At 34.4% G+C, this 26,379-nt stretch overlaps 1 protein-coding gene across 1 annotated transcript in view; it reads right to left on the reverse strand.

The window, feature by feature from the left end:
- Nucleotides 1-1,056: 1,056 nt before the first annotated feature.
- The window catches only part of PCDH10 (protocadherin 10), a 34,078-nt gene continuing 8,755 nt past the window's right edge, over nucleotides 1,057-26,379 (reverse strand). The window contains exons 4-7 of the mRNA XM_026847975.1: nucleotides 22,488-22,793; nucleotides 9,315-9,410; nucleotides 7,274-7,348; nucleotides 1,057-4,917 (exon numbers count right to left, since the gene is read on the reverse strand). Coding sequence (XP_026703776.1) covers nucleotides 7,314-7,348; nucleotides 9,315-9,410; nucleotides 22,488-22,793 — 437 coding nt within the window. The 3' untranslated portion in view covers nucleotides 1,057-4,917; nucleotides 7,274-7,313. The remainder of the gene's footprint in view (nucleotides 4,918-7,273; nucleotides 7,349-9,314; nucleotides 9,411-22,487; nucleotides 22,794-26,379) is intronic.

Genomic DNA, 26,379 nt, shown 5'->3' on the forward strand with positions numbered 1-26,379 from the left:
AAGCTGTCCAAGTTAGTTCTTGCTCATTTCTTACATATGAGGATATCTACAAAAACACAGATGCTCAACAATGGATTTTAATGGATGTGTGTATTTGTTTATATATATGTATCCATTTCATACCAAGACAGATTAGCAGATTAGAGACAAAATAAAATGAAGGAGCTCTTTAAGAAGAATTTGAGCTCTGATTGTAGGGATCAGTGCAATGGATCTAACTCACAGTTTCAGAATTTCTCATAGCATAATATTATAATAAAGTCATAGTGGCTGTCTTTTACATTACTGCAAATAGTATAAACAACTTTCTATTCTTTATAGACGTCTGATGCCAATGTTTTGCAATCAAATTGCAATAACTAAATGTGTATCAGAGATGCTTATTTTGGCCCTTATGCCTCTGTATAGATTTTAATTCAAAAGTCCAAATGCCATAAAACTCGAGACTTGAACATGGAACAATGGCAAGATACGATCAGCTTTCTCCATATAAGACATACAAATATTTAACCACCTTGCAAAATTGCAATGAAAATTTATCAGCCTAGGAAGACTATCTATTTATCCACCCTTTACCCTGAGGAATGACAGTACTTAAAAAAAAGGGGGGGAAAAAAGCCTACTATGAGCAGGTAAAATCTTGAAGTCAAATACTGAAATGTGTGCTTGGTTGTGGCTATAATGCACAAAGAAGGGGCTGAATTCAAATCTTGAATGCAAAGCTCCATTCTACACTAAGGATCAAGTCTAACTTTGTAGTATCATAAATGTGTTTCTACCCTTCTCTTTGCATTTACTGATAGGAGCGTACTCCTGTAAGAAAAAATCCAGTGGCAATTTACCAGATTTTGCACTATCATTATATACACATACACACATATATCCCCCCACACATATATAGTAACTATAATGCAGGAAGCATAATCTTTACAAATTGTATTTATCCACGCATTGTCATTCCACTTAATTTTGCAACAATACTGATGAAGAATTACTACACCTCATTCAAATCAGCTGAGAATATATTAATGGAAACACCTCTTCTTTTTTTTTTTCTTCTTTCTCTCAATAGGCAGCTTAGTAAAAACTTGCATTAAGAAACTGGAATTTTATTTCAAGTAGTAAAATGTTTTAGTATTTCTAAGTTTTGGAAGAATCTGTCTGGAAGAAACTAAGGTCTGGTTTTGAAGAAATTAAATAGGCAAGCTGCTTAGAAATCTATTGCTACACATCTAAACCAGGAAATTAAAAAAAAAAATATTTACAGATCTGATTCCATTTTGCTACCCTTTATAAGATCCTTTCTTCTGTGTTGGAACTCTAATTTACTCCAAAGGCAGTTCTTCACACAGACAGCTTGTCCTCTTATGCTCATAAATTGTAAATTTAAACACTAAATATTGCTTCTGATACCTAATTGAAGGACAGAACATTCTTATCCCTACAGCTGTGTACAGGTGACATCCTCTAAAGCTTAGCATGCCCTACGAGGAACATTATAGAACAACAGGACTGAAAGGCTAGTCCATGCTTTTCTCTGAGGCAAGTTTAAGTACACTTATATCATCCCTGACAGGTATTTTTTTGAAATATTTTTGAAAACTTTTAATGAATGAGATTTCAGAATTTTCTTTTCCCAGGTTATGGGTATAGATATTTCCCCTTAATATCCAATCTAAATATTTTCCAACTACTTCAGTTTACTTTTGTGTCCAATATGCAATTCAGAGTCCTTAGACATTTGCATCACATATGCTTAAAGGAAGAGGCAAATACAATAGCTAATGTTTAAAGGCATTTACGTACCTATCACTGCAGATAGGCAACACAGTAGCATGATGAAATATATGGGAGATGCTGAACAATTCAATTTCAATGGGAGTTGACTGGATGCAACAGGTATCTTCCCCACTAAAACAAAGAAACGGGAGAAATTGAGCCTCTGTACCACCCAGTATGTTTCTCAGCACTTCTCTTGGGACACAGCAGCTATGTACTGGTTTTTAATGTGTCCTAAAGCTTGCTGTCATCAAATGTTACCATACTAAAATTCACAGTGAGCTAGAGAAATCAGCAAGTTTTAAATATCTTGGGAGCCCAGGCTGTAGTACTTAAAAACTTCCTTTTCCTCAACAGTTCTGCATCCTATCATGATTCCTTCCGGGACTCTCCAATGAACTCAGAAGGATTTCTGTGCATACACGAACCAGGGTCTACATCATTTAACAAAAAAAAAAAAAAAAAAAAAAAAAAAAAAAAAGGGTATGTGTATCACATACCCATGGAAAGAGTTCAATTATGGAAAGGAAGGACAAGGTATGATACGGTTAAGTTTTTCAGAAAAAATGGCACGCAAAATGTGAAGTCATTTTCATTAAATAAAACCACTTCAACTATCCATGAAATAGAAAGGAAAAACATTTCATTTTCCTCCAAAGACTGAAAAAATCCTTGATTTACAGTACATGTCTAATATTAAAGAGATACTTAGAAATAAAAAACAGTTCTAAGAAGGGTAAGGACTCTCTTGCTTTAAAAACAGAAAATAATTTAACAAACTCTTTTAAATGAAGTATTTGTCACAAATTTCATTGCTTTTCTTCATAAAATTAACAAAGCTTGTAGGTGACCAAAAGTCCTGCTACCTACAGCTAAAGAAACATTTCACTGTTGTGTTTGCTCAGATCAATAGCGATTGTTGGTGCTTTTTTTTTGATTGTGTTTTTTATAATATATACATTTTAAAGGGATCCCACAAAATATTTTGTAGTTATACAAATGTGCTAGACATACACATTAGAAGTGTTTAACAAGCAGATTTTTTTTTTTTGTTCAGAGTATTAAATTAACAATTTCAGGGTTCAGTCCAGTAGCTATTTGTATAAAAAGCTCTCACAAGTTGATCAGGAGTTTTACTTGGATCCATAGCAGGATGGTTTCCATACAGATAATTTATATGCTTCTATCTAATAGAAACTGTCATTATAACCAACAACAAAATATCAAAAGGAAGAAACCCAAACTCTATTACGACATAGAAGCGGCTAAATTCAGCTTCTCACACATTCATCCTGTGGCAGTATTGGCGGGGTTATCAGAATTTCTATATAACGGCATGACCCAAATTGCATTGCCATCTGAGAGGTTTTCTCTTGTCTTACTTAATATTGAATCATCGCTGGGAATTTGTTCAAATTTGGCTAGACATTAGTTGATAACACAGAGTTCTTTCATCTGTTTTCAATATTTGACATATTAAGATACAGTGGGGAAAAAAACACAATACAAAAAAAAAAAGAAAAAAACATTTTACTAGATCTTTACATTTAGTAAATGGTACTTAAACTCTATGGACATGAAAGGAATTTTAAACTTTACCTTTGAAATTTTACCTTCTTCGATATTTCATAGAAAAGAAGTGCTCTAAGTTATCATTTCAGACCACAGAATTATTACAGAACATAAAGATTATACGTGAGGGCTTAATCCTTTTCCCAACAAAGATGGTATCCAACCCCATTTTATCTCCAATGGGAGAGGGGCCAGCTGAGAATGTGCCATGTTCCTAATTTCACATCTCCTTTGTGATAAAAGAGTCAATATTTTGGCATATATTTTTGCCTTTGCAATTTGAATTCTATCAACAACTATTCCTAGCCACAAGAGAAATATTTTTAGGCAATATATTTGTATAGTTTCACAAAACTATGTCAGAGAGAGATGTGTGGGTGATTGTGTGTGTGTATGTATGTATATATGTATTTATGCATACTCATGAGTTTGGGATGATTTTCTTAAAATACTTAACTTCACTTACATTATATCTTACATTGCAAAATGTACAGACACCCAGTGTTCTTTTTAACAACATATACAGGTGAGTTTATAGAGCCTTATAAAACATTTTGTGATTCCAAATTAAAAACCATAGAAATATAATCAAAATAATGGAGAGTGATTTATACCTCTGATAGTACATAGCGCTCATTCTGGTAATATTGACAGCTGCATCTTTGGCATTGAAAATTCATTACAACTTTTAGACAAAATGTTGTTGCTTACAGCTTTTTTTTCAGCTTTTTTTTTTTTTTTTTTTAAACAAGAAAAACAGGATTGACCAAAATACGAATATTGGGGAAGTACTATTAAAGGTTTATTTTATTTTTGTTTTTAGCAAGGATAGCTTAGGAACCCTGAATTACCTTCTCACTTTAGTGTATGGTGTAGACTGTATGAATCCATTTAAAAATCAACTAAGTTGTACCACGTTTTTCGGAAAATTATATATAATATAATATATATATATTTTATATTTATTTAGAAGCTTTGAAATAGTACAGTAAACACTTTGCAACACGGTGTATAAACCACAGAATGTCTCTGATAATTTTGTGGGTCCTCAGTTAACAACATTTTTATGACCCACGGGTGAAAAGAACATGATCACAATCTCTCTTGTAAAGTTGGAATAGTTTGGGGAACACTTGATCACACAAAAATAATATAAAACAGTCAAGTTTAAAACAGTGATATTGCATTTATAATGCACATTTCTTTTATCTGTACGATTGGCTTCTTGTGGTGAATATAAACATCTAAAGGGCTCAGTGACATTTTGGAGAGAGAAAGATATATAGTGCTGTAAACAGGCACACACTGATCAGAGAGGCAAGATCAGTTGCCTCTGAAGTTTCTACAGTTCTACACATTTCAACTCATTTCTCAGGCCTGCTGAGAGCAATTAGGTCCTATTGTTGGCCATGATGTCTCCAACAGCACACAAATCCTTCAGTTACACAGAACTGGATGGCCAAGATAATGAAGTTGAAAGTTGATGCTTTTTGTTGGTCGACTTTTGTGCAAATCATGCTGCTTCAGGTAAGTCCTGTAGAAGTGACTAGCATATCCTTTTCCGTGCTGCAGGAAAGAAAGAAAGACACTTCTGAGAGAAAAAAAAAAAAAGAAAAATCAGTCTCCAACCGTTTTTAGGTTTAGTATTTCTTAGAGTGTAGAGAAACAATCAAAACTTGTCACAAACTGTCGCTTAAAATCCCCACTGTAGCAAACAGTTTAATGCTGATTCACTTTTCAGAGAAAAGTCTTTTTGAGGCTTGATAGCCTGAAAACCAAACTTCTCATGCTGTTTTATTATTCTGCCTAACATGTCATGGCAAGTATTCCAATGTGCCTATACAGAATCAGTATAAGAACAAGGCAAATAGTCAGACTTGCAGGTTCAATATTATTGGAATTTCCAAGCCTATTTTTTAGTAGTTCAGCTTGTCATTTGAAGCAAGATCTAGAATCCCCCAAAGATTCAGAAGCCAGTTTTCATTCTCTTTCAAAGTGAACCATTATCCTCATCACCAAATGACCCTTTAGTCTGGTTTGACAGAGATGAAAAAATGGTGCATTAGTGCTACAATTCAAAATTTCAGCATTTACTGTCAGGCTGTAAATTAACTCGTGTTACACAAATGAAGAAGGTCAATGCATTAGTAAACCCATATCCTAATCCACCAGCTGTGGTAGCTATATTACCTCAAGACACTGTCTATTTTTACTGTAATTGGGAGCAAAGGTAACAAATGATTTGTACTAGCCTTCAGGAAGACCCTGGGTTAAATTCTGATCTCAGCCACACATGAAGTTGAGACAAGGAACTAACTCACTTGCTGAAGTATTAACATCATCATCATCATCATCATCATCATGGTTCTTTAGTAAAGCATGTAATGATAAAATCAGGTTTTACCTTAGCTCCAAATCAACTAAATCCCTACCTGAAGTTCCGTATTTTTCTGTGCATGAAGTATTACAACTAAACCAAAAAGGAATCTTAACTTTAGAATGAGTTTTTGGATTGAGCCATCCATCTATACATGTCAATGCTTGCATGCTGACACACAAACACATCCAGTCTCCGTTCCATTTAACATAAATGTATACATTAGCCATAGTTATTCACTGTATATATTTTCTAGTAAACATATTAAATGTATCTACTGTATCACAGGTAAGTTAGATTACTTACAGGAAAATGTTAACATGGGTGTTGTATGTTCGTCTAATCTAGCCTGCCTATTCCATAGGATGCATGCAGAAAAATGTGAGAAACATTTATGTAGAAGCTATCTGTTCAACATACAGACAATTGACAGACATTTTAATAACATTAAATTTAAAACATCTAATATATTATGTTTTGGATGTTTCAGTTCTGTAGCAAATTAGTAGCAGAATTAGAAAGGATTTTTAAAAGCTTCCGCAAAATAATTTTTTAACATTGTAGTTAAAATTAATGAGATCAGAATCTTCATGATGTTTTGATGCAGTATATGATCAGACCAATCAAGTTTCTAGACATCTTTTAAAATATCTTTTAAAATATTACAAGAAACAATCAGCCCAATAATAGTAATAGCAATAACAAGACATATTTGATCTTCAAAATTTTTTTCCAAAAGTTCACTTAATAATTTCAGTTTTCTTGTAAATATGTAAGTACAGTGGTCTAGACTGCTGTCTGCCATTGAAAAACTCATGCTGCAGTAAGATGCGGTAAAACTTTAATGGGAGAAAACTATACAGATATGCAGCCGGGGCAATTTCTGTTTTCATGCAGCACTACTGTCCTCCTACTCCCTGTCTGACACAGTACACTGGTGGTGTTGATGTGGCACTTGAGGTGCACAGCAAAATCTGTTTACAGTAAGTATTCTTTCAGATAATACAGAGATTGAGTTACTGGCTGTTTTCTAGCCTTTTGACATGTAAATTAGTGCGTTTTAAAATTTTTAAACTTCAGTTAATATGCTTACATTACAAAACAATCGGGGCATTTTATAGCAGTAACTAACTATTACACATTAGGGTGCAGAACACCTGTATCTCTCTCCACCTACAAAAATCCTTGTCCCAAATCCTAAAATATCCTCTGCCAACACATAAAATGCATTGGATTTCAAAGGCAACTTTTGTCCTTCATGGTTGTTTTTTTTTTCTGTATTTGCACAGAAATTTATGTGCAAGCAAATCTCTCCATGTCTATACCAGTTTCCGTCTTTTTACAGATGGGGAATATAAATCAGAGAGGTTAAATGGAAAGGAGGATGGACTTAGCTTAAAACAGAGAGTAATGAAATTTCTGACATCTCTTTCTGGCTGTGTGTGTGTGCATGCATGTGTGTTCATAAATAAACTTTAATAAGAAACACTAAGCCTCTCTGTATCACAATTTCTCCATCTGTAAAATGGGAATAATATTGCTTACCTATCTCCTAGAGGTGCAGGAAGGTTTAAATCACTATTCTTTATAATCCACTTTGAGATCCAGAGATGGCAAGTGCTATAGAAATGGAAGTATCAGAGTCAGTGTAAGAGCTGGAACAAGAACACCATAATTTCTGGTGCCTAATATCTCCTCTGAGATCACAGCTCTCTCTTTCATCCCTACTTTACCGTCTGTTCCGAACTCTCAAACTAGTGCATAGGGAAGCTTCAAGTCTGCATAAGCACAGGTACTAGTCAGAAAGAGGGTTTTAATAATAAACAGTTTCTTAATTCTGTTAATGTAACTATATTATTTGTACATATATTCTAATAGTGTTTGAGGTGAACAAGATGATTAAAGAATCCCAAGTATTCCAGTTAAAATTCTTAGGGTGCACGATTTGTGCTGTACTGACTATTGATCCTTCCCCAAAGACCTTAGCAAAGATTTTGAGTGTTATAGTAAGAGCACTTGATGCATAAAATTTATATGGAGTTGAAATTAAAATGGAAATAAAACCCAGCAAAAAATACATTAAGATTCATTTGTTCCTCAGTACATATTAGTAAGCCTCCCATTCATAGTGAGCAAGTTCTGTATAGACTGATGAGAAAAGACATGTAAAGACATCAGTTGTAGATGAACAGAAAAATAAATTAAAAACACTAGCATAAGAAACAGAAAAGAGAAAATAAAGTATGCAATGATTATTCCTAGCTTATAAATCAGAAATGAACAGAAAATACTGTAAAGCCCTAGTCTCTTTAATAAATCTTCCTTTCATCCTGTTGTGAATCATCCTATTGCCTCCAAACTTGATGTCAGACTACTGCTTTACAGCCGTGAATACAGTCATATACATTTCCTCTTTTGGCAAACTCTAGTAGGGATTGCCTGTACTTGGAAGACCTTCAAACTCTGAATCAAAATTTTCTCCTGCTTAGTATTGCTAGCTAATCTAACTAGGATGGAGAGAAGGCCCACTGCTTCCCTCCACAGCTGGCAACCAAAGCAGCAAAAGACAACACATGCTATACCTTTTATAACTATTGCCACTTTCTCTCTACACTATATTTAAGAGCTCCATAAACTCCCACAGCATTATATCTGCTATAACAGAATGAGTGCTGAGTTCCCCTAAGTGCCAACAGTCTAAAGATCCATACGAACCCCTAGATAATAAAATCCCCAAAGAACATAAAATGCCAGGCATGCTGCTGCTCTTACAGAAATACTGCTGTTCCCCCTTCGCTTAGAAGACGACACTTGAACCTAAAAACCTCTCTTTTAAATCAAAGCTATGCAACAGGAGAATGGGGAAAAGCCAGTACGTAACCTGTCATCTTGCTACTTCAGATCCAAATTCTGTAAATTAGCACAATATCCAAGTAATATTTGTCTTCATATGGGCTTTCAGATATGGGCTTCTACGCAAGCACTCAGTGCATTGTGTTTTTTCTTGTGGGTCCCCTGTAAAAAATGTGTGCCTCCCCATGCCAAATTTATGCAGATTAGGTGGTCCCCACACAACACTGCAACTGATACAGAGATTATGGGAGGCTGTAATCTCCTGCATTCCACTCAGAAATAGCCCAGCTATTCAGGCTTTGCAGTGAATGCCTTTCACTTGTAGTGAACAATAATTTTAAAAGGCATTAATTACCTCACATACATTATGGCAATGTTGGCTTTAAATTTGCATTATTAATTTTAACTCTCTTTGTATTTTTACAGCTTGCTTTACAGTCTATATGTTAACTGTAGCAGATGAATTATTGCCCTTCACTAAGTCCCGCTAGTTTTGACAAGAGACAGGATAATTCCAGTGACAACTAACAGACTACAAATTCAGCATTCTTGTTTTAACTCAGTCCAATTGAACAGAGTCCAGGATTTAAGCAGTGGTAGAAGGTATTCTATATATAATAACCTGTCTGTTTCAGTTAACCTGGAGCTCTAGTTCAGTTATCAGCAACTATATTTTTCAAAAGAGGTCAACAAGTGAATGGGAATGCAGAGTAAACTACCATAGCTCCCTCACCCTTTGTAGCGGTGCATCCAGGTAAAGGGTGAGACACACGGCTGGGGCTGGGGCTGGGGGATGTAGGATGGGGATTACTCTGCTGCCACCCATGTTCTGTGGATAAAAAAGCATTCCAGTCATTGCAGGTTTCAATTCAGTATCTTTTTCAATCCATAAAGTCAGGGTTTTTTAAAATGATCTATTACTTAAGTTTTTTTAAAGCATTACTAATAATATTTTATGAAAATTCCATTAATGGCATTATAAAAAGAGATTATCTTAATCAGTCTGATAAACTTTGGTACACAAATACGAAAATAATATTTTTCTCACATATCTGTCCCTCATGAATTAGTTTAAGGGAAACTTTTTTCTTTTCTTTCAAGACTTTAATGAAGAGATTTTGTGCTTCAGATCTACATACTCTGTAGAACACAAAATAGCTTGTGGTCCAGATGCCTATGTTACATTTTACACAGTGTGGTTTTGTTAACTCTGTATGATATCAAATAGTTGAAAAAAGATGGAACATACTTACTTTTGTACTTTAAAAAAAGATAAAAAAGGGCAACTCTTGAGGCAACTCAGTGAGTCAGTTGGATCTGGTGGCCACTGTTTATGTGCTTATGTATATGTCTGAAGGCCTCCTGAAGGCCACCACCAGAATGAGAGCACATTCTATCTGGCCATTTCTGGCACGTGACAAGGTAGGGAAGGAAAAGCTCCCACACGTGCACGTGTAAGTTCACCAAGGCAGCATTTGTCCCAGTAAAGATATGGAATTAAGTAGGACTGAAATGTTCTTTCTGGGATCTGAAAACCCCAAAATATAAATATTGTTTCTAAAATAAACCAACAGCATTTAGACTTGACGGGTACAATTACCCAGTTTTCAGATGAAACAAAACCAAAAAAAAAAAATGTGAGCATTGGATCTACAGGCTGTGAATAAATAAAGTAGGCCAAAATTCAAAAGTGTAATTGTTGCACTGAATCTTTTTCTGGAAACAGACTTACTTTTAGCTAAATAAATAACCCCCACAGACCATTAAAAACTTTTCTTCGCTTGAGAATACATCTTTACTTCTGGAACAAAGATGATTATGCCAAAAAGCTATCTTTTGTAAAAAAAACGTAACCAAATATATTGTCCTTTCCTATTCATTTCCTATTCATTTAAAACAGTTCAAGAAATAGTGATTCCCAGCCAAGCCAAAGTTTGACAGTGGTGGAGACTGCACTGACCGTAATCTAGTGGACATGACAAACAGTGTTACCTACTCCATGAAAAGGGGGAAGAGGTTTGTTCTTTGTACTTGACTACAAAACTGACACTTTTCAAATTTGAACATAGCATTGAATTCTATATCAACAATTTAAACAGACCGTCACTCTTTTTTGAAAAAAGCTTATTGACCAGATTTCTGACTGACACATATTGCCACTTCTATTAACTTCATTTCAGGATTGGAACATACATACTTAAAAGGTATTTTTTTTATGTTTAGAACATGTCTTGGTAAATATTTTCATATGGCAAGTGGAGTACCTGATACAAATGTTGACACATCATAACAGTCACTGAAATGATATTACTCTGGTGCTCTGCGATTTATATTCTACCTGGACTTAGCTGATCCTCTTGAAATAAAAAGCATTTAAATTCTTAAGAGTAAGTATCCAAGTCTCAGTTCATGTAAGCACCAGATAAAATTCCTCTCTGTTTAGGACTATCCTCAAGCATAGGCTTAAGTTTAAGCACTGACCTTAATCAACATGTGCTTTACATTAAACATACGATTAAGAAGGATTTTCTTTTGAATCAAGTCCTGGATTTTGTCATCAATGTTCTGTGGCACATAAGATACTTTTATGTGCATTTGATTTTCTGTTCTAAATGCTGACAATTTTTTTTTTCACCGTCAGCAGCAGCCCAGTGGCACACTACATGTCAGATTTGATTTATCTGTGGTTGCCATTATTTACTATAGAAACAGTGCTTTTTAGTTACTACAATTCAGCACAGAAAGTGCTAAGCTATATTATAGAATGTACCATAAAAATACCAAAGACAGTTTTTCCACAAGATACAGTGAGCAGAAGAAAGTATTTTTGTCTTTTGGTACTAATATAACTAGTATCTGCCAGAAAACACTAAAGATAATACGTGACATCACCATTATATTCAGAGAATCATGGAATATTTAATTTTGCAAGAGTTCTTGTAATTCTGTACTGTATTAAGACAATTCAATAACTCCTAAATTATTCCTGATGTATGTTAAACTTAGCACAGAGCATATTCCCTAAGAATATTTCCAAATGCTCCATCAACAACTTATTCTAATTGCATACATATTCTAGTAGCAAAATCACATTCTTCCTGATTCACTGTAAGCTAGTAGTTTTGGTACTATCCTTAGTAATATCAGTATTTAATTCCTTTCTTTTTTAATAGAAATTGCTTATTTATTTGTACGCAAAAATCACTTCTTCTCTTCAATTTTCTTCCTCCATGCAGTTTTGGTTTGGGTTGTTTGGTTTTCTTTGGTTGTGTTGTTGGTTTTTTTTTTCAAAATTCACCATTTTATTGCACTCTTCTGAAATCTACAGTATGCATCCCTTTTAAGTTGACAAGCCTGAAAATGAACATGTCAGTCTGAGAGTTAACCAGTGCAGAATACACTAAAGTCTGGCTACAATATGACGTAAAATTTTCAGTGCCCTGGGAAGAAAAGGAGGGGTATGAACCATTCCTCATAAATTGCTCTTAAGTGCCTAAGTTCCCTATAGATTCAAGGGAGAAGCAGACATGTATAAGTCACCATTTGGTGGCCTTCAGCGGTGCCTAAATTAATCATGCTGGATTTGCCCTGAAATAATTAAATTTTCTTGTTCTTACACGAGGTAACATGCATTACAGTATTACATCACATCACACTGTGTATTCCTATCCAATTTATCTTTGCCATGATGGTTTTTCCACCATCCCTCTCTCCTAGCAGGGGTCAGGTGGCTTTAGGATCTGGCAGGTATGTCCCCTTTCTTTTTGTGAAAGTTTTATTTTCCATTTCTAAAGCACAGTACTTTAACTGTTTTTCATGAGCAGCATACACTCAGATTTCAGACAATCCTTCCCAGTTTACCAAGATAACATACTTCAGCGTATCATATGAATTTCTCACAATCCTTTCAAAACTTCTCTTATTTAAAAAGACATATTGGCTCAGTTTCTATCCAGGAATGAAGATTCTCCATGACCATTCTTTAACACTTAAGACTATTAGAAAGGAATGATTTATATCCACATTATTAAAATTTCTCAGCCATATCAAGCAATATATGGGGACCATACAGTGTGATCATATTCAATCTGTTTTCAGAAATGGTCCCTAGCCCATGTTTTAACACCGCACCATGTCCAGGACTTGTTGACACAGGCTAAAGGCATAGCCAGAGTGTGTAAGAGTACAGACCATAAAATACTGGACATAAAGAATATTGCAAATACAAAGCATACAGCACTTTATCTCAAGTAGAGAAAAAAAATAATTATTACTGCATGTCATTTGTAAGCAAGAACTTTTTTACATCTCAGTTCCTATCAATACCCACAGTTGTGTGCATTCTACTGTCATCTAAATTCCAATTGAGAATAGAAGGATATCAAATTAAAGCACAAATAGGCAACTAAAAAAGTCACAAAGTGACAGAATTCTATTCTAATATAAGATGAATCCACAATATCAGCATCTGTAAAATTCCTTATGAATAAAGAAAGGTTGCATTCAAGCAGTTTCATAATGAATCCTTTTCCAGTGCTGAATGCAGCCATGATGCTGGAGGTGAAAAGATAAAGTCAGAGGACTCAGGTCACTTGCTAAAACAGGAGTCTGTCATTCCCGTAACTTCTTTGGTGAATCTACTCTGCATCCGTTTTTGGTTTTTTTTCTTTCTAATCCACATTACTCCTGATAACCTGTGAAAATGTCATGTAAAACAGTATCATTTACACATATGAAATAGATGCATGTCTATGCAAGAAATGCAGATTTACTCTTGCAATTCATACATGCATACAATTTTCAGGCAGAATTTAGGAAGCAAGTGCTGAAGATTTGCTTCCTCATGTCCATAGTATTTTCTTCAACCAATAAAGACCATTACGCAAGAAAGAAATTAAATTACCTTCGGAGAGTTTGGATTCCCAGTGAATCCACATTGATTACTATCATCATATTTAGTTCTTCCAACAATTTACTAGCTATTGAAGTTAAAAATTATATTCCAATTGTCTGTATCTCCTACTTCCTGTCTTACAAGAAGGTACCAAATACATAATTTTTCACTCTTCTGACTTCACCATACTATGTTTTGAAAACAAATTAAAGATATTGACAATTACTTCCCAGCAGCAGCCATCCTACTTCTAGCATGAAACTGTGGGTTCTCAGTGGCTAGTGTACAAACAGAGCTGTTCACAGGCTTGCCAGATAAATAACGACACTGATCTCTATAGTGTGCTTGTCCAAACATGATAAATAGATGTAGTCCCTTCTCTTACTGACTATTTGTTGCATTCTTTAAATGTGTTCCCCTATTTTTCCTCCTTTGGTCAAGAGGAAAAAAAAAAAAAAAAAAAAAAAAAAAAGAGAAAGGGAAGCCCTCAAAAATTAAAGCAGTGGAAATGACATGGAAAATCAGAGTTACCGTGTGCAGCAAAAGGGCCAGAAATAAGAATACTTTCCTCTGCTGTGGAGGCCAATGAGTTCCTCAGATAGAGGCATGCAGAGAGGAAAAGACTTTGCTGTGCACAGGCCCAAGATCAGACACGCATTCATCCTCCAGCTCCTGAATGTCACAATAAGGAGGTTTGTACATTTAAGACTAGCATTTATTCATAATAAATAGAATTTGCCTATAAAAAATAAATAACTTCAGTGCCTTTGAAAATTTTAACTGCAAATATCTCGTTGCTTTCCAAAGAGACTCCTGTCCCTAAGTGGCTGAATTACTTTTATCATAGGATTTAAATTTATAGGACAAGAGGCATTCTCGAATTTTAAACCAGCATAACACAGTAATCTCAAAAATTACTCCTGAAGTTTCAAGGAATCTTTCTGCTGATCTTTTTCATATTCCACTGGTAGGAATCCAGAAAATGGTATTTCATTATTTTAATCTCCACAGATGGTATATTTGTGGCAGACAGACATAAGCACTCTCAAAATTGACATAAATGAATAAATGTAGCACTAGTCTGAGATAGATACAAGACTTCTATATGTTCCAGTCCAGACTGGCAAATACAGACTTTTACAGCTATTAGAGGAAAAGAAATAGTTGAAATTATATATTTTTAAGACAAACTAAAATTATAACTTTCTTTCAAAGAAAAGTTACTCAAGTTTTTTTTTAACATTTTCAACTCTTTTCCTGCACTGTATTTGCAAAGAGACTCAACGAGTCACCTAAGATAAAAGATGCTATGTAAACCTCATGTCAGTATTTTGTACAGTACAGGGTACTGTTAATTCTGTCCAAGATCACAGTTATATAGAGAGATTGAAGTAAACAGCATAAAGAGATTGAAGTAAACAGTATTTAAATACAACAGCTAACACCTGTGCTTTAAAATTAAAAGTTTATCTTTTTTATATTATTTTAATAAAAATTGACAAAAATAACAAAATTCATAGGTTTTATTGGGCTACAGCCAGTTAACTTTGTGCATTTATACATTCCTTTCTAATTTTGCTTTCTGAACTATCCATTTCTTTTCTATTATTGCAGTAATACTCTAAGTGTTCTTCCCTGTAAGTGATAGCTGCAAGAGGAATACGTTCAGATGAAGAATGCAAACCAGTCATGAATGTGAGATAAAAATACCTTTCAGAAGTTATGCAATAATCATTGAACAGTGAATCATCATAAGTGGTTTATTCAAGATCATACAGTACCTATAATAATGAGTAAAAATACATCCTATTCTTGCTCTCCCCTTATATTTTAATTAGTATTACCTGTTTAAATTTCATTTCAGGTTTTGAGGGGGTTTTGTAAGCTTTATTTACCTAATAGAGATGATGTATCTGAAGTGGCAAACTTGAGGTATAAGCGACTAATTCTCTTAGCATTTCAGATACAGCAAAAATGGGAATACTCAGACTTTGTAGAAAAGGGAAAGTATTTGGTTAAGCTTATTAGCATTATTAGATGTTGGCTTTTCAACTCAGCCTCCGTTTTTGCTGAGCAATTTTCCATGTACAAAGGCATTCTCGTTTGTGCAGAAATGAGAGCTGTATCCTGTCCCAGAGATAAATTCCTGAATATCAGTGAAGAGTTCCACTATCTGTGACAGTGTATGCAGGATATTCAGCTATGCAGATCAGATTTAAAGTTGAAAGATATGATTTTAACATTCTTTCTGAGCACAAAAATGTACTATTCACAAACGAACAACTTTTTTATTATGCACATATCATTTGTTTATTCATACCAATAAAAATTGCATTTCAATGCAACTTTTTTTTTTTTTTTAATCCAGCATTACATGTTTTCTCTCTTCTTACCCCAAGAACTGTAATATGTACATGCAATTTATTGGTGCTAACTTTTTTGCCTTTACTTCTGTGTGTTTTTACTTCAAGAAAGCGTGAAAATCAAAAATTGAGTTAAAAATTAATAATGAAAGTATCAGACAGCTCACAGATTTACCTGATTTGTATTAGAAATTGAGTAGGCTAATTTTAAAAGCAACAATGTAGACAGGCTTCATTTAAAAAAATTAATCAAGTGTCCCATTCAAAAGAGCTATTATTTATATTTATGCAAATGTAATGCTATAATGTCTATCACAGCTGTGATAAAACTACACAAATAATTTCCAGAAATGAGAAACAAAAAAACAAAGAAAATTCTTCTCTCAACATATTAAATGTACAAAATTGTAATTTCCTTCTTATTTTTTGGAAACTTTTCCAAAACAGTGAAGACCTTTTTTAAAACATCTTTTCATATATTTATGTTAAACATCAGCAGAAAATGTTGTGTTACATATCCTGCCATACAGAAATAGGCCTTTATAATACTAACTAGATCAAAATACCCCAAAAATATTTACATGCACTTTTTTAATTCCTTTGAAAAACTGAATCAAAGGATTGTGAGACACTTCTTGTCCTGGTATAAAGACATGAAGATTCTTCTCCTCTAAGTCATTTATTCTAATCTAATTCAGGGAGATGGATAAGATTGTAGGTTAAACCATTCTTTGTGCTAGCTCTGTGGTAGAATATTTGAAATAAATTGATGGCTCAGTTCCTAAACATTCAACAGTACAAAGACTTTTGAAACCTTTTTAATTTTATTTGTAAACCAACTTGACTTGGGTAGGTCAAATTGAGCAGGTGACAAATATTTTGTAGAAGGAGAACCTCAGACTACATCTATACTTTCACATAAACATAGGGACTTGTGCTCAGACACAAGGGCAATCTCCCTTATTGCGTACAGACCTTCATCATACCTCTACTGCTATGTGAGTCAATGGCGATCCAGGCTAAGAAACAGAGGCACAGAATGAGGACAAGCTTACCTTTAAATTTTTTGGATGATACAAACAAGTCTCATGCAAATCATTTGATTCTGCAAGCCGAGACCTATGTGCATCTATCAGAGGTGGTGTTGATGTTCAGTAACTATGCCAGACAAATCAAAACAGTCAAAGAAAGGGATTTTTTTTTTTTTTCCTTCCAATTGACCTCACTTAGGTGGCCAGCTCTTTGGGGAAGAGACCAGCTTTTTTATTCTCTCTCTGTACGTGTCATACCTAACAGGATAAAATCCCGATTCATACATAAAATATGTTGGTGGTGTTGACAATAATTACCACGATAATGATATAGTTTCATTAGTGAAGATGAAGATGCTTTCATGTTTGTAGAAAATATAGCAAAGCTAATTAGGGGGCTACTTTAGAACACAACTATTATTCCAGAATGTCTCCTTGTATACACACTGTTATTCAATGTAATAAATTGCACCTTTATGTAGTTTATTTTAACCTGCTTCCAAAGCTAAGCCAAAGTAATTTTTTTTAGAGCAAAATACTAATTTCTACATAGAAAGTTAAGGTATTATGGAAATATTTGACTGTTTTCATATATGAAAAAATTCCCTAATCTTAAAAAAATCTTAATCACTTCAGGAAAGCTCTGAAGTATTATAACAGAAATGCATATCTAGAATGATCCATAATTACAGAAAAAAATAAAGCTACTTTTTATCATCAATTATGGACCAAAACACTACTGAGATGGATGTAATGGTGCTATCTCCATTGTTATCATCTCAGGACCTGGTCCAAAGTATTAGAAACAGATCAGAATCAGACTGATCAGGTATTCATTCTGAAGATAGTCTCTGTTAGATATCCCTCAGAATCTGGTACAACAGAGTTTGAATATTGCATTAGGGTTTTTGGTCACAGCAGTAAAAATATTTATAAAAATAATGGCTAATATAACCACCACCAAATGAAAAATTAGATAGAAATGGTTAGAATCTATTTTAAAAATATAGGGATTATTCAAAAGCTACATTTTCTTTTACCCACCAGCATTATTTCACTTCTTTTATTTTCTCCAGTCAAATTCAGATCTCCTTCATGTTTTCATGACATGAACATTCAAGTCATTATGAAAATTTCTTTACTGTTTGCATAAAGGCAGTGTTCAAATCACATGGATGAATAAGAAGAAATAAGTACAAATTACCCAGTAAGAAGAATATGCAAGTTAGAAGAATTCTGGAGTCACTCTATGAGAAAACTGTTTTCAAAAACACTACAATTTATTGATCTCATCACAATTTTATAACTTGTATTCATAAGAAATACTTAAAACATATGTGAAAAATATATTCTTCAAAACATTATTTGAGTACAGAGAGATCTACTTTTGGTGTATTCTGCTCAGAAAAATATACAGAATGTGAATGCTTATGTGGTGTATGAGTTAAGTCCAAATGGCTTAGACCAGTAAGAGGAAAATTTGATAATGGGACATAAAGAAACCCTTTCAAATATGAGGATTTATATCTTTTTCTACATTATAATTTGTAATATAGCTGCTGCTGTTTTCATTTATCCATGCAATGACCTCAACCTCAAACAACAAAGAAGCAAACACCCAAATCCCCGCTATTAAGCCTTTGGTTTCAATCATACCCCATAATCATAAATTCGACAGATTACTGTATTATTTGTGTCAAATGCATATGATTTTATCAAATGTGTATGATCTTATCAGTTCATGACCTGGTTGCCCTTGAATTGTTTTGCTGCCTTGCTGCTCTCTTGTTATTGAGAACGGCAAACGAAAGTGCCCAGCTTACCTTCTCTGTTTTCATGCAGTCTCCTGTTTACTTCATGTCCCTATCACAGCTTGTCTAAATTAATTAGTACTTAGCTTTTGATATGACATAGAAATATTTTCAGTATTTTTTGCCATTATGCTATGTATTTCTGTGGAATGAATAGACTGGCTACAGCAACATAGCAAAATGTTTTGTGTAAGGGATTTGTAATAACTTTTTTAGTGTATTTTCAATTACTTTCTTTCTACAACCTAGTATTTTATTTCCTTCTTGCTGGCCTTATACATTGGGGGACACTTTTCAGGGAATTACTCCATGGTCTTTTTTCTCAAGAAGAGTTCAAATTCCTCATGATAATATACATCACCTTCCTCATTTATCTTTTCTAAGGTTCTGCACTGAACATACCCATTGGAACACAGCACAGGAATCGCCAAGCAGATGCAAACTTGAGCAGATACGCTCATATGGCACAGTGGAAGCTCCACATAGAGCTACCAGTTGTCATTTGTAGCTACTGCGCTAACGGCACAGCTTACGTGAGTAAGTTTGCTCAGCTGTTCTGCCATGCTGATGCTGCTCTGCAGCTTTCAAGTCCAGAGCGAGCTAGGTCAGAAGTAGGCTGGATTTTCTGGACCATGCTTCACTGCATAACATGGGCATACGTAGTCTATTAGAGACTTGATTGACCTGAACTATTTTATGTCACCTGCAAGTACCACCCCCTTTTTCTCATTTCCATTTCTAGATATTTTTTTTAACTCCATGGATCTCTGCATAGACACTCTAGGGAACTCTGCTTCTGCTAAAATGTTCCATTTATCCTTAAGATTTTTTTTCTCTTAGGCACAGAGAGTCTGGTAAACGCTTTGCCCTGTGACAACACTTGCTTACTTTAGCAGCTTCTTCAACTATACAGAAGCTATGCTAAAGGGTTTTTTTGACAATTCAAATATAGAATATTGATTAATTCTCACTCACTCTATCAAAATTCTAATAGATTGACAATCTTTCTATGCAGTTTTCCTGGACAGATGCCAGCTATCTTGTTCCTAAAACCACTGAATTACAATTTTATGTCCTGTGCTCGTCTCTCATTTACAAGATTTTCAAGTACATTTTAAAAGGACAACGTCTGACATTCTTTGGTTACTAGCTTTCGTTAGAAACTGAAAATTAAAGAAATACATAATCCACTGACTTCCTCCTATTTGTTTTAGTCAATTTTTCACCAACATCCTCTCCCATGACTCAGTCTTGCACATCTATTTGAAACGGTTACCTGGGACGGGTGGCTTCCTAAATACACCTGTCTTTCGTTCTCTGTCCCTCCTCTGGTAAATACAAATGCAAAGAAATAGTTTAGAATATCTGCAACACCCTTGTCCTCACTAACTGCAGCTCAAGAGACCCGCCACTCCTCTCCTAGCCTACTACACTTGACATCTTAAAAACTGTCTATATTTATTTTCATGCCTTCAGCTATTTGCTCTCAGAAGTCTCTCTTACCTCTACTAATTATTATCATAAAGTTTACCTGCTAGAACTTATCCTCTTTTCTGATCATTTTGCTTAAAAATGTTTTTTTGAGAGACCTTTTCAGTTCAAATAGTTTTTGTATTCTGCAATATATTTTTTCTTCTTGGCTACTGATTTTTCATATGGTTGTTTTCATACATGCTGCAACATTTTACACAGTATTTTTGCTGAATATGAGGGTTCTATTTCACACACTTGAATCACTCCTTTTAAAAAAAACCATTCTACTGACAAACTGATTTTGATGTGATCTTTGTTAAGCAGTTGACTTTAATTTTCTTACAACTGCAATTACCCAATGGCTCAACTAAAGTTCCTTCCTGAATCAACTTCCTCTTATGCATTCCTCTTGCTTTACTCATTTAATGCATTATTAATAATGAATTATTTACTCATTGCTACAGCTATTGTGCTCACTTTCTTTTCTTTGCTACTGTTATTTGCTACACAATTATAATCTAAAATTTTACTAAAGAAAATACTAAATCAGGGAAAATAAACCAGAGAAATACTACTTGCTTTCTGATAGAAGTTTTAGCTTTCAGGTTCAAGGAAAAAAAAGCAAAACTAATCCTGGATTCTCAAGCGTGGATTACATAATACCACTCATATTGTTTACTTCTAACATTTTACCTCCATTTTTTTATGTCATACCAGAAAAGTGTAAAATAAAGACCAATGTCTATATGTAAACACATTGTTCAATGATACTTATGTTAGCTGAGTAAAATTTTAAGTCCCTGAACTATCAATAAAATAAATATTTCATAGTTATTTGAAATAAAACTCCCAGTACAAAAGAGAATAGAACTACCACTGTGGTGCCACCAGATATAATCATCACTGTAATGCACATACTGCATCAGAACTCTGGAGACCATCAGTGCTACAAAACTCAAATTTTTAACTGAAGTGGTAGAGATGAAATTAATACTGCTAGATTAAGGTTTAGTACTAAAGAATGTTTCTTAGAGGTAAATGATGGAAGACCAGTTAGGGAAAGACAGTCATAAGACTTTAGGGCACAGCTAAGTGAAATTTCACATTGGTCTTTGGAGTATGACCAGATGATTGACACCTGACATTTTAGCCTACACAAAATAAGCTGATTGTCTCAGGACAGGTTTTTTGGGAATGGCTTTCACATATCAGAATTGGTATTCAAATTTAGAAGCTTTCAGTAAAGCAAATCTAAAGAGTGAAGTCATAAAAAGACCTCTCTGAAGGACTGAAATACCTGGACAGCTAATTACAAAGGGAGAACTGAGCTGTCTGTGCTGAGAATGATCTGCAACAAAGATCTTCACACGTGAAGGACAGCCAGGACTGCACGTGCACCACCTTTCTGAACAACTAAATGCTTTACAAAAATAAATAAATTAATACCATTCAGTGACATTGGTTTTTTACCCGATCTGTTGTCCTAAAAGATTTTTGTTGCTTTAAAAAAGGTTAGTATTGCCATGTTAATGTCTTTGGCTTATCTGGATGAGATAAACATCATAAACTCTTGAAGTCAAGGAGATTACAGTCTCTAATAAAATACAGAAGGCTGCTAAACAGAGTGAAAAGACATGTTAGATCAAAGTATTACTCAAGGGTACTACAACTGGCTCAGGCTCCAGAAGGAATTATGAAGGTCTTTTTGAGATCTATCACACTCTTTCATGCCACCCAACCATAGTCAAGAGGTGACTAAATAAAAAACCAAGATTTTGGAAGATGGCAGAAGGCACGGAGAAGCACTGACAAAAGTCAATACTGTGTAGGCTGAAAGATGATCAGACTGAAAAGTTTTGTTTTCTTCCTTCCAAACCCTTAATGTTAACTGCGTAAATAGTTACTTCAAAATGATACCCATACTGTTTATTCACAAGATACTGCTCAATCATAAAAAGAAGCTCCTAGGACAGTTCTCTCAATTTTAGTCTTAAAAAATGTTAGTCTGTCAATGTCAAGGATTAAACTATCTGTTTAAGAAAACATTGAAAATAAACCAGCATCAGAAAATAAAATTGAGCAACTCCCCCACTACTATCAGCTGACACTTTCGGTGTTGACAATCGTGCCACATTAAAAACAATCAAAGTTTTGCCTTTTTTAAAAAAGTATTAAATAATGCTTTCTTCAGCGGTGCCTGAATCCAAGAGAAATAATTTTTCCCCACTGTTCCCAGAATTGTGTCTGTATTATTCCTACTGTGAATAGCAGAAAGAGCTAATTTTTATTCCCGCAAAGGGAACAGTTTCATACAGCTTTTTGAATAGTACTTACTCAAATATGGTGGTTTGTAAGGCGCTCGTGTATTAGACAGCAGTCCGTCCAACTCCTTCCTCTCCAGAGTGTTGTGAAGGGCCTTCTCTTTGCCGAAGGTGGAGAAGGACCTTTCTGCCCCCGGCTGGGCTTCTGGTGTTTCAAACACTTCAGTGTCTGGAACGGAGTCCATGCCAGGTACGTGCAGATTGCTGCGGTAATCTGCAGCTTGGCGTCCATCAGATGGAACAAAGGAAGGCATCCAGCACCGATCTGAATGGCCCAGTGCTTTACATTCCTCCGTGCAATTGGAGAAGAGATCCATGCCTGCAAGTATGAGAGAAAAAGAAACTACAGATATAAGCTTCAGCATCATGAACAGCTGCTCACAGATAAAAAAGATTATGCCAAGAAAAGAGAGAAGTGGAAAGAGAAATGTCATAAGAAATTCTTCTACTACTTCCATCTCCTCAACAGAAAATAAATAAAAATCTGATTGACCAGTCTTCAGAAGTCAAAGACAACATTTAATAAGCGTTAACTAAATGCCAGAATGTCACACACAGAGACAAAAATAGCACAAGGAGAAGGGTATTGGTGGTTCTATCTCACACAATCACTTGCAGATCTCACTGTTTAGAACCCATTCAAATAAGGTTCAATTCCACTTGTAGGCTGATGTCTGTGGTTCACCAGTTGAAAACACTTGTTTAAGAGCATGAAGGAATTGTTTCCAAATAAATGTATCTCTGACCAAAAAAAGTAAATGTCCTGACTGAGGAATCACAGATTTCATTTATGAAAATGAAATATTAATGAGTCCTATAGAGGAACTATCTGTGCATACATTAGTATACAGATAGAGCCTATTGATATTAAAAGCAGATCTTAAAAAGTAGGAAACCAGCTTTCAAGTGATCAGGATGCTTATTTAATCAATTGTTACATCATTCTTTCAGGGAGTTTTCATTGCTATAGCAGCAGTCCTCCAAGTAATGGAACAGAATCCTATAATAAATTACTGTAATTAGCGGTATAAAGGTAGCCATAGTCCAATGTGACATGGCTGTGGATACTATTGACAAAATTCTTAATGCTTCCCCTATATAAGCAAACACTTGTCCCTGCCAACACGAAACTGTTTGCTTACAAATCCTTTAATGCTATTAAGATTTCAAATGACAAGCTATGCTTCTATCGACTACCTTCAGATCAGCTTTCCAAAAGAATATTTCCTGTCTGTGAGTCACTAAATTGTTGGATTATTCTTGTTTTGAGAGGAATGGTGTATGAAATCATAGGCATAGAGGAAAATAAATACCAGCGTCTCCAAGTTGATGTTCAACATTATACAGAAAAGCAGAACAATAAAGAAGTATCTTTTTCTTGTATTTATAAAGAGAACTTAGTGTCTGAGAATAGGTTATGTCAAAACTGAACTAAATCTGTTATAAACATTGCATTTACAAGCACTGCATTAGAATTACAAAAAATGACACTACTTGCAAGAGAAATAGGGAAAAAATTTGAACAGCTGTAATAAGATTCATGTAATGTAGCTCATTCACCAGCCAACATTGTAAAGAACTGGATTAGCTTGATCTCCAATATGAGGATTAGTATTAAGAATTCTACCACTGTTTTGAACCATAATTTGACCTATATTAGTAGCATTTATGAGATATCTCACCCTACAGAAAACAATCTCTTCAGCAAGCAAGAATCTTTCTGAGCTATCAACAGGTGCTTGAGTGCTAAAGGCTGTCGCTTAGACATAAAAAAAAATGAAGAAAGAAACAAAGCTCTTTATCTCTGATTAATCTCACTTTATAATGACTTTTAAATTTTAAATTATGTAATATCCAATGCTAGGTCCAGTTTTGATTAGAACCTTGCATTGATAATCAGAATGCAGAAATCTGAAAATAAATTAATGATCAGTGGACTGTTGAAGAATGAAAACATGAACTGCAAATATGATTAAGGATCAGATGAAGATCATCAGGCAAGGTGTACAAATTGCATAGTTCTAAATTCCATAGTGGTAGTATCTATCAAAGACTGAAAAGGAAGATGTCGATGCAGGCTTCCCAGAAAGAATACATAACAATGTCCATAAAATGGTATGTGTGTGTATTTTATGAATTGAAATGTCTGCACAAAAATATCTCTTATGCAAGAAAAGACATATTTTATGAATCTAACTTTTTGCCATTCGGAAGATTTAAGTGATAATTAACACAAAATGGTTACTTTAATTTTCAGATTTCCTACAAAGTTACGTGTGAACCACAAATAACCCTACTTTTAATAGGAAAACGATTATAGTTACATTTTGCTAACAGTGTATCAGTGACCATATTCATTCAACACTTTCTGAAAGACATCAGGAGAAAGAAAAATTTATGGATAAATATTAAATTGTATTCTTTAGTCAGTGGGGAAGGAGATATTATAATAATATTGGTTTTAAGATATATATTCAAAGATAGACTCTTTTTTTCCCCTTCATGGATTATTTCCTCTGGAAAAATTACCCTCCATTTTACTATTTTGTTTTCACATCAGCTGCTAAACTGCAAAATGTCTCTACCCAAATATAATTTTTTAAGTTCCCTTTTGAATACTGCTTGTCTACTGCAGTGCATTGAATAGTATTATATAAGAGCTTATTATAAAAGAGATGTTATAGACACTATAAATCAGGATTTTGTATAAACAAAGTAATGAATGTAGGGGATATAAAATGTAAGCTTGTATGACAAACTTTTCCCCCCTTGAAGATGAGAACTTGTAAAAGAAAAAAAAAACACAAAAAAACAAAACAAAACAAAAATCACACAAAAAACCAAAACCAAAACCCATATACATCTGAATTTTAATATACACTGCTGGAACACTCAGACAGAATGTAAATGCTTGTTTAGAATGGGAACAAAATGATCAGAGAAGCCTGGGTTGGGTATCCTTTCTACTTGAATCAGTCACAACATTTCCTAAAGAGTTCAGTGGGTGCAGAATGAAGCCCTTGGTTTTAGTATTTTGAGAGAAAATAAATTCAAATTAGCAGTCTGATTTTTAAATCATTGGGTAGCTATGTATATTTACACCGACTGTAATATGAATGTTGGCTATTCTTCCTCCACCCTTCCTGCGGGTCACGCTAGACAATTCTGCTTCTAATTGAAACACATTAAAAACAGGAGGGGGAAAGGCTATTTGCTGTTTTCCAAGAAGGAAGGATATATCATGGTAAACGAAGTAAGACATTCAGCACAGAACTCCTTCATACACCAAGAATCATGTTCTTGATTTATAACAAAAAGAAATGTTCAGCAGTATAACACTTCCATCTCATCTCCCTCATAAATCTGGTTATATATATGATCCTTCAGAACTAAACTATCCATCATAATTGCAAATCCACATTAAAGAAAAATGCTTTATATTTTTCATTTAGTTATCATACTAGACCTTGCATGCAGACAAACTGAGATTTTAAAGGTGACTCTGAATTATGAATTTCAAATGTCCTTTGTGGATACAGATAGAAGTATACTGCACTGAAGTGCTGAAAAATTATAAGCATTGCACTATTCCAAATACAGTATACAAATAAAAGCTCGTGGCAAAGGCCACAAGTTCACTTCTATTTGTCCATTACTAGATAGGCCAGTCGGCAATATGAGCTCTCACACAACTTTAACTTTGCAGATTTTGAAGGAAAACAAGCCCCCGCCCCTCCCTCAAAGGAAACCAAAAACTAGGTAAGGAGTTAAATATTAGGTTTGATATCTGTATCCGAATTTCCTGAACTGAGGTACTTGGTAGTGTTGCATTTCTGAAGCATATTCCCAATTTGCTTCCTTTCCATATTTCAAAAGGAGAAAATCAAAATTTCTATGTGCATGAA

The sequence above is a fragment of the Athene cunicularia genome (genome assembly GCF_003259725.1).
Source record: "Athene cunicularia isolate RWA chromosome 4 unlocalized genomic scaffold, athCun1 chr4_part2, whole genome shotgun sequence".
Lineage (NCBI taxonomy): Eukaryota > Metazoa > Chordata > Aves > Strigiformes > Strigidae > Athene > Athene cunicularia.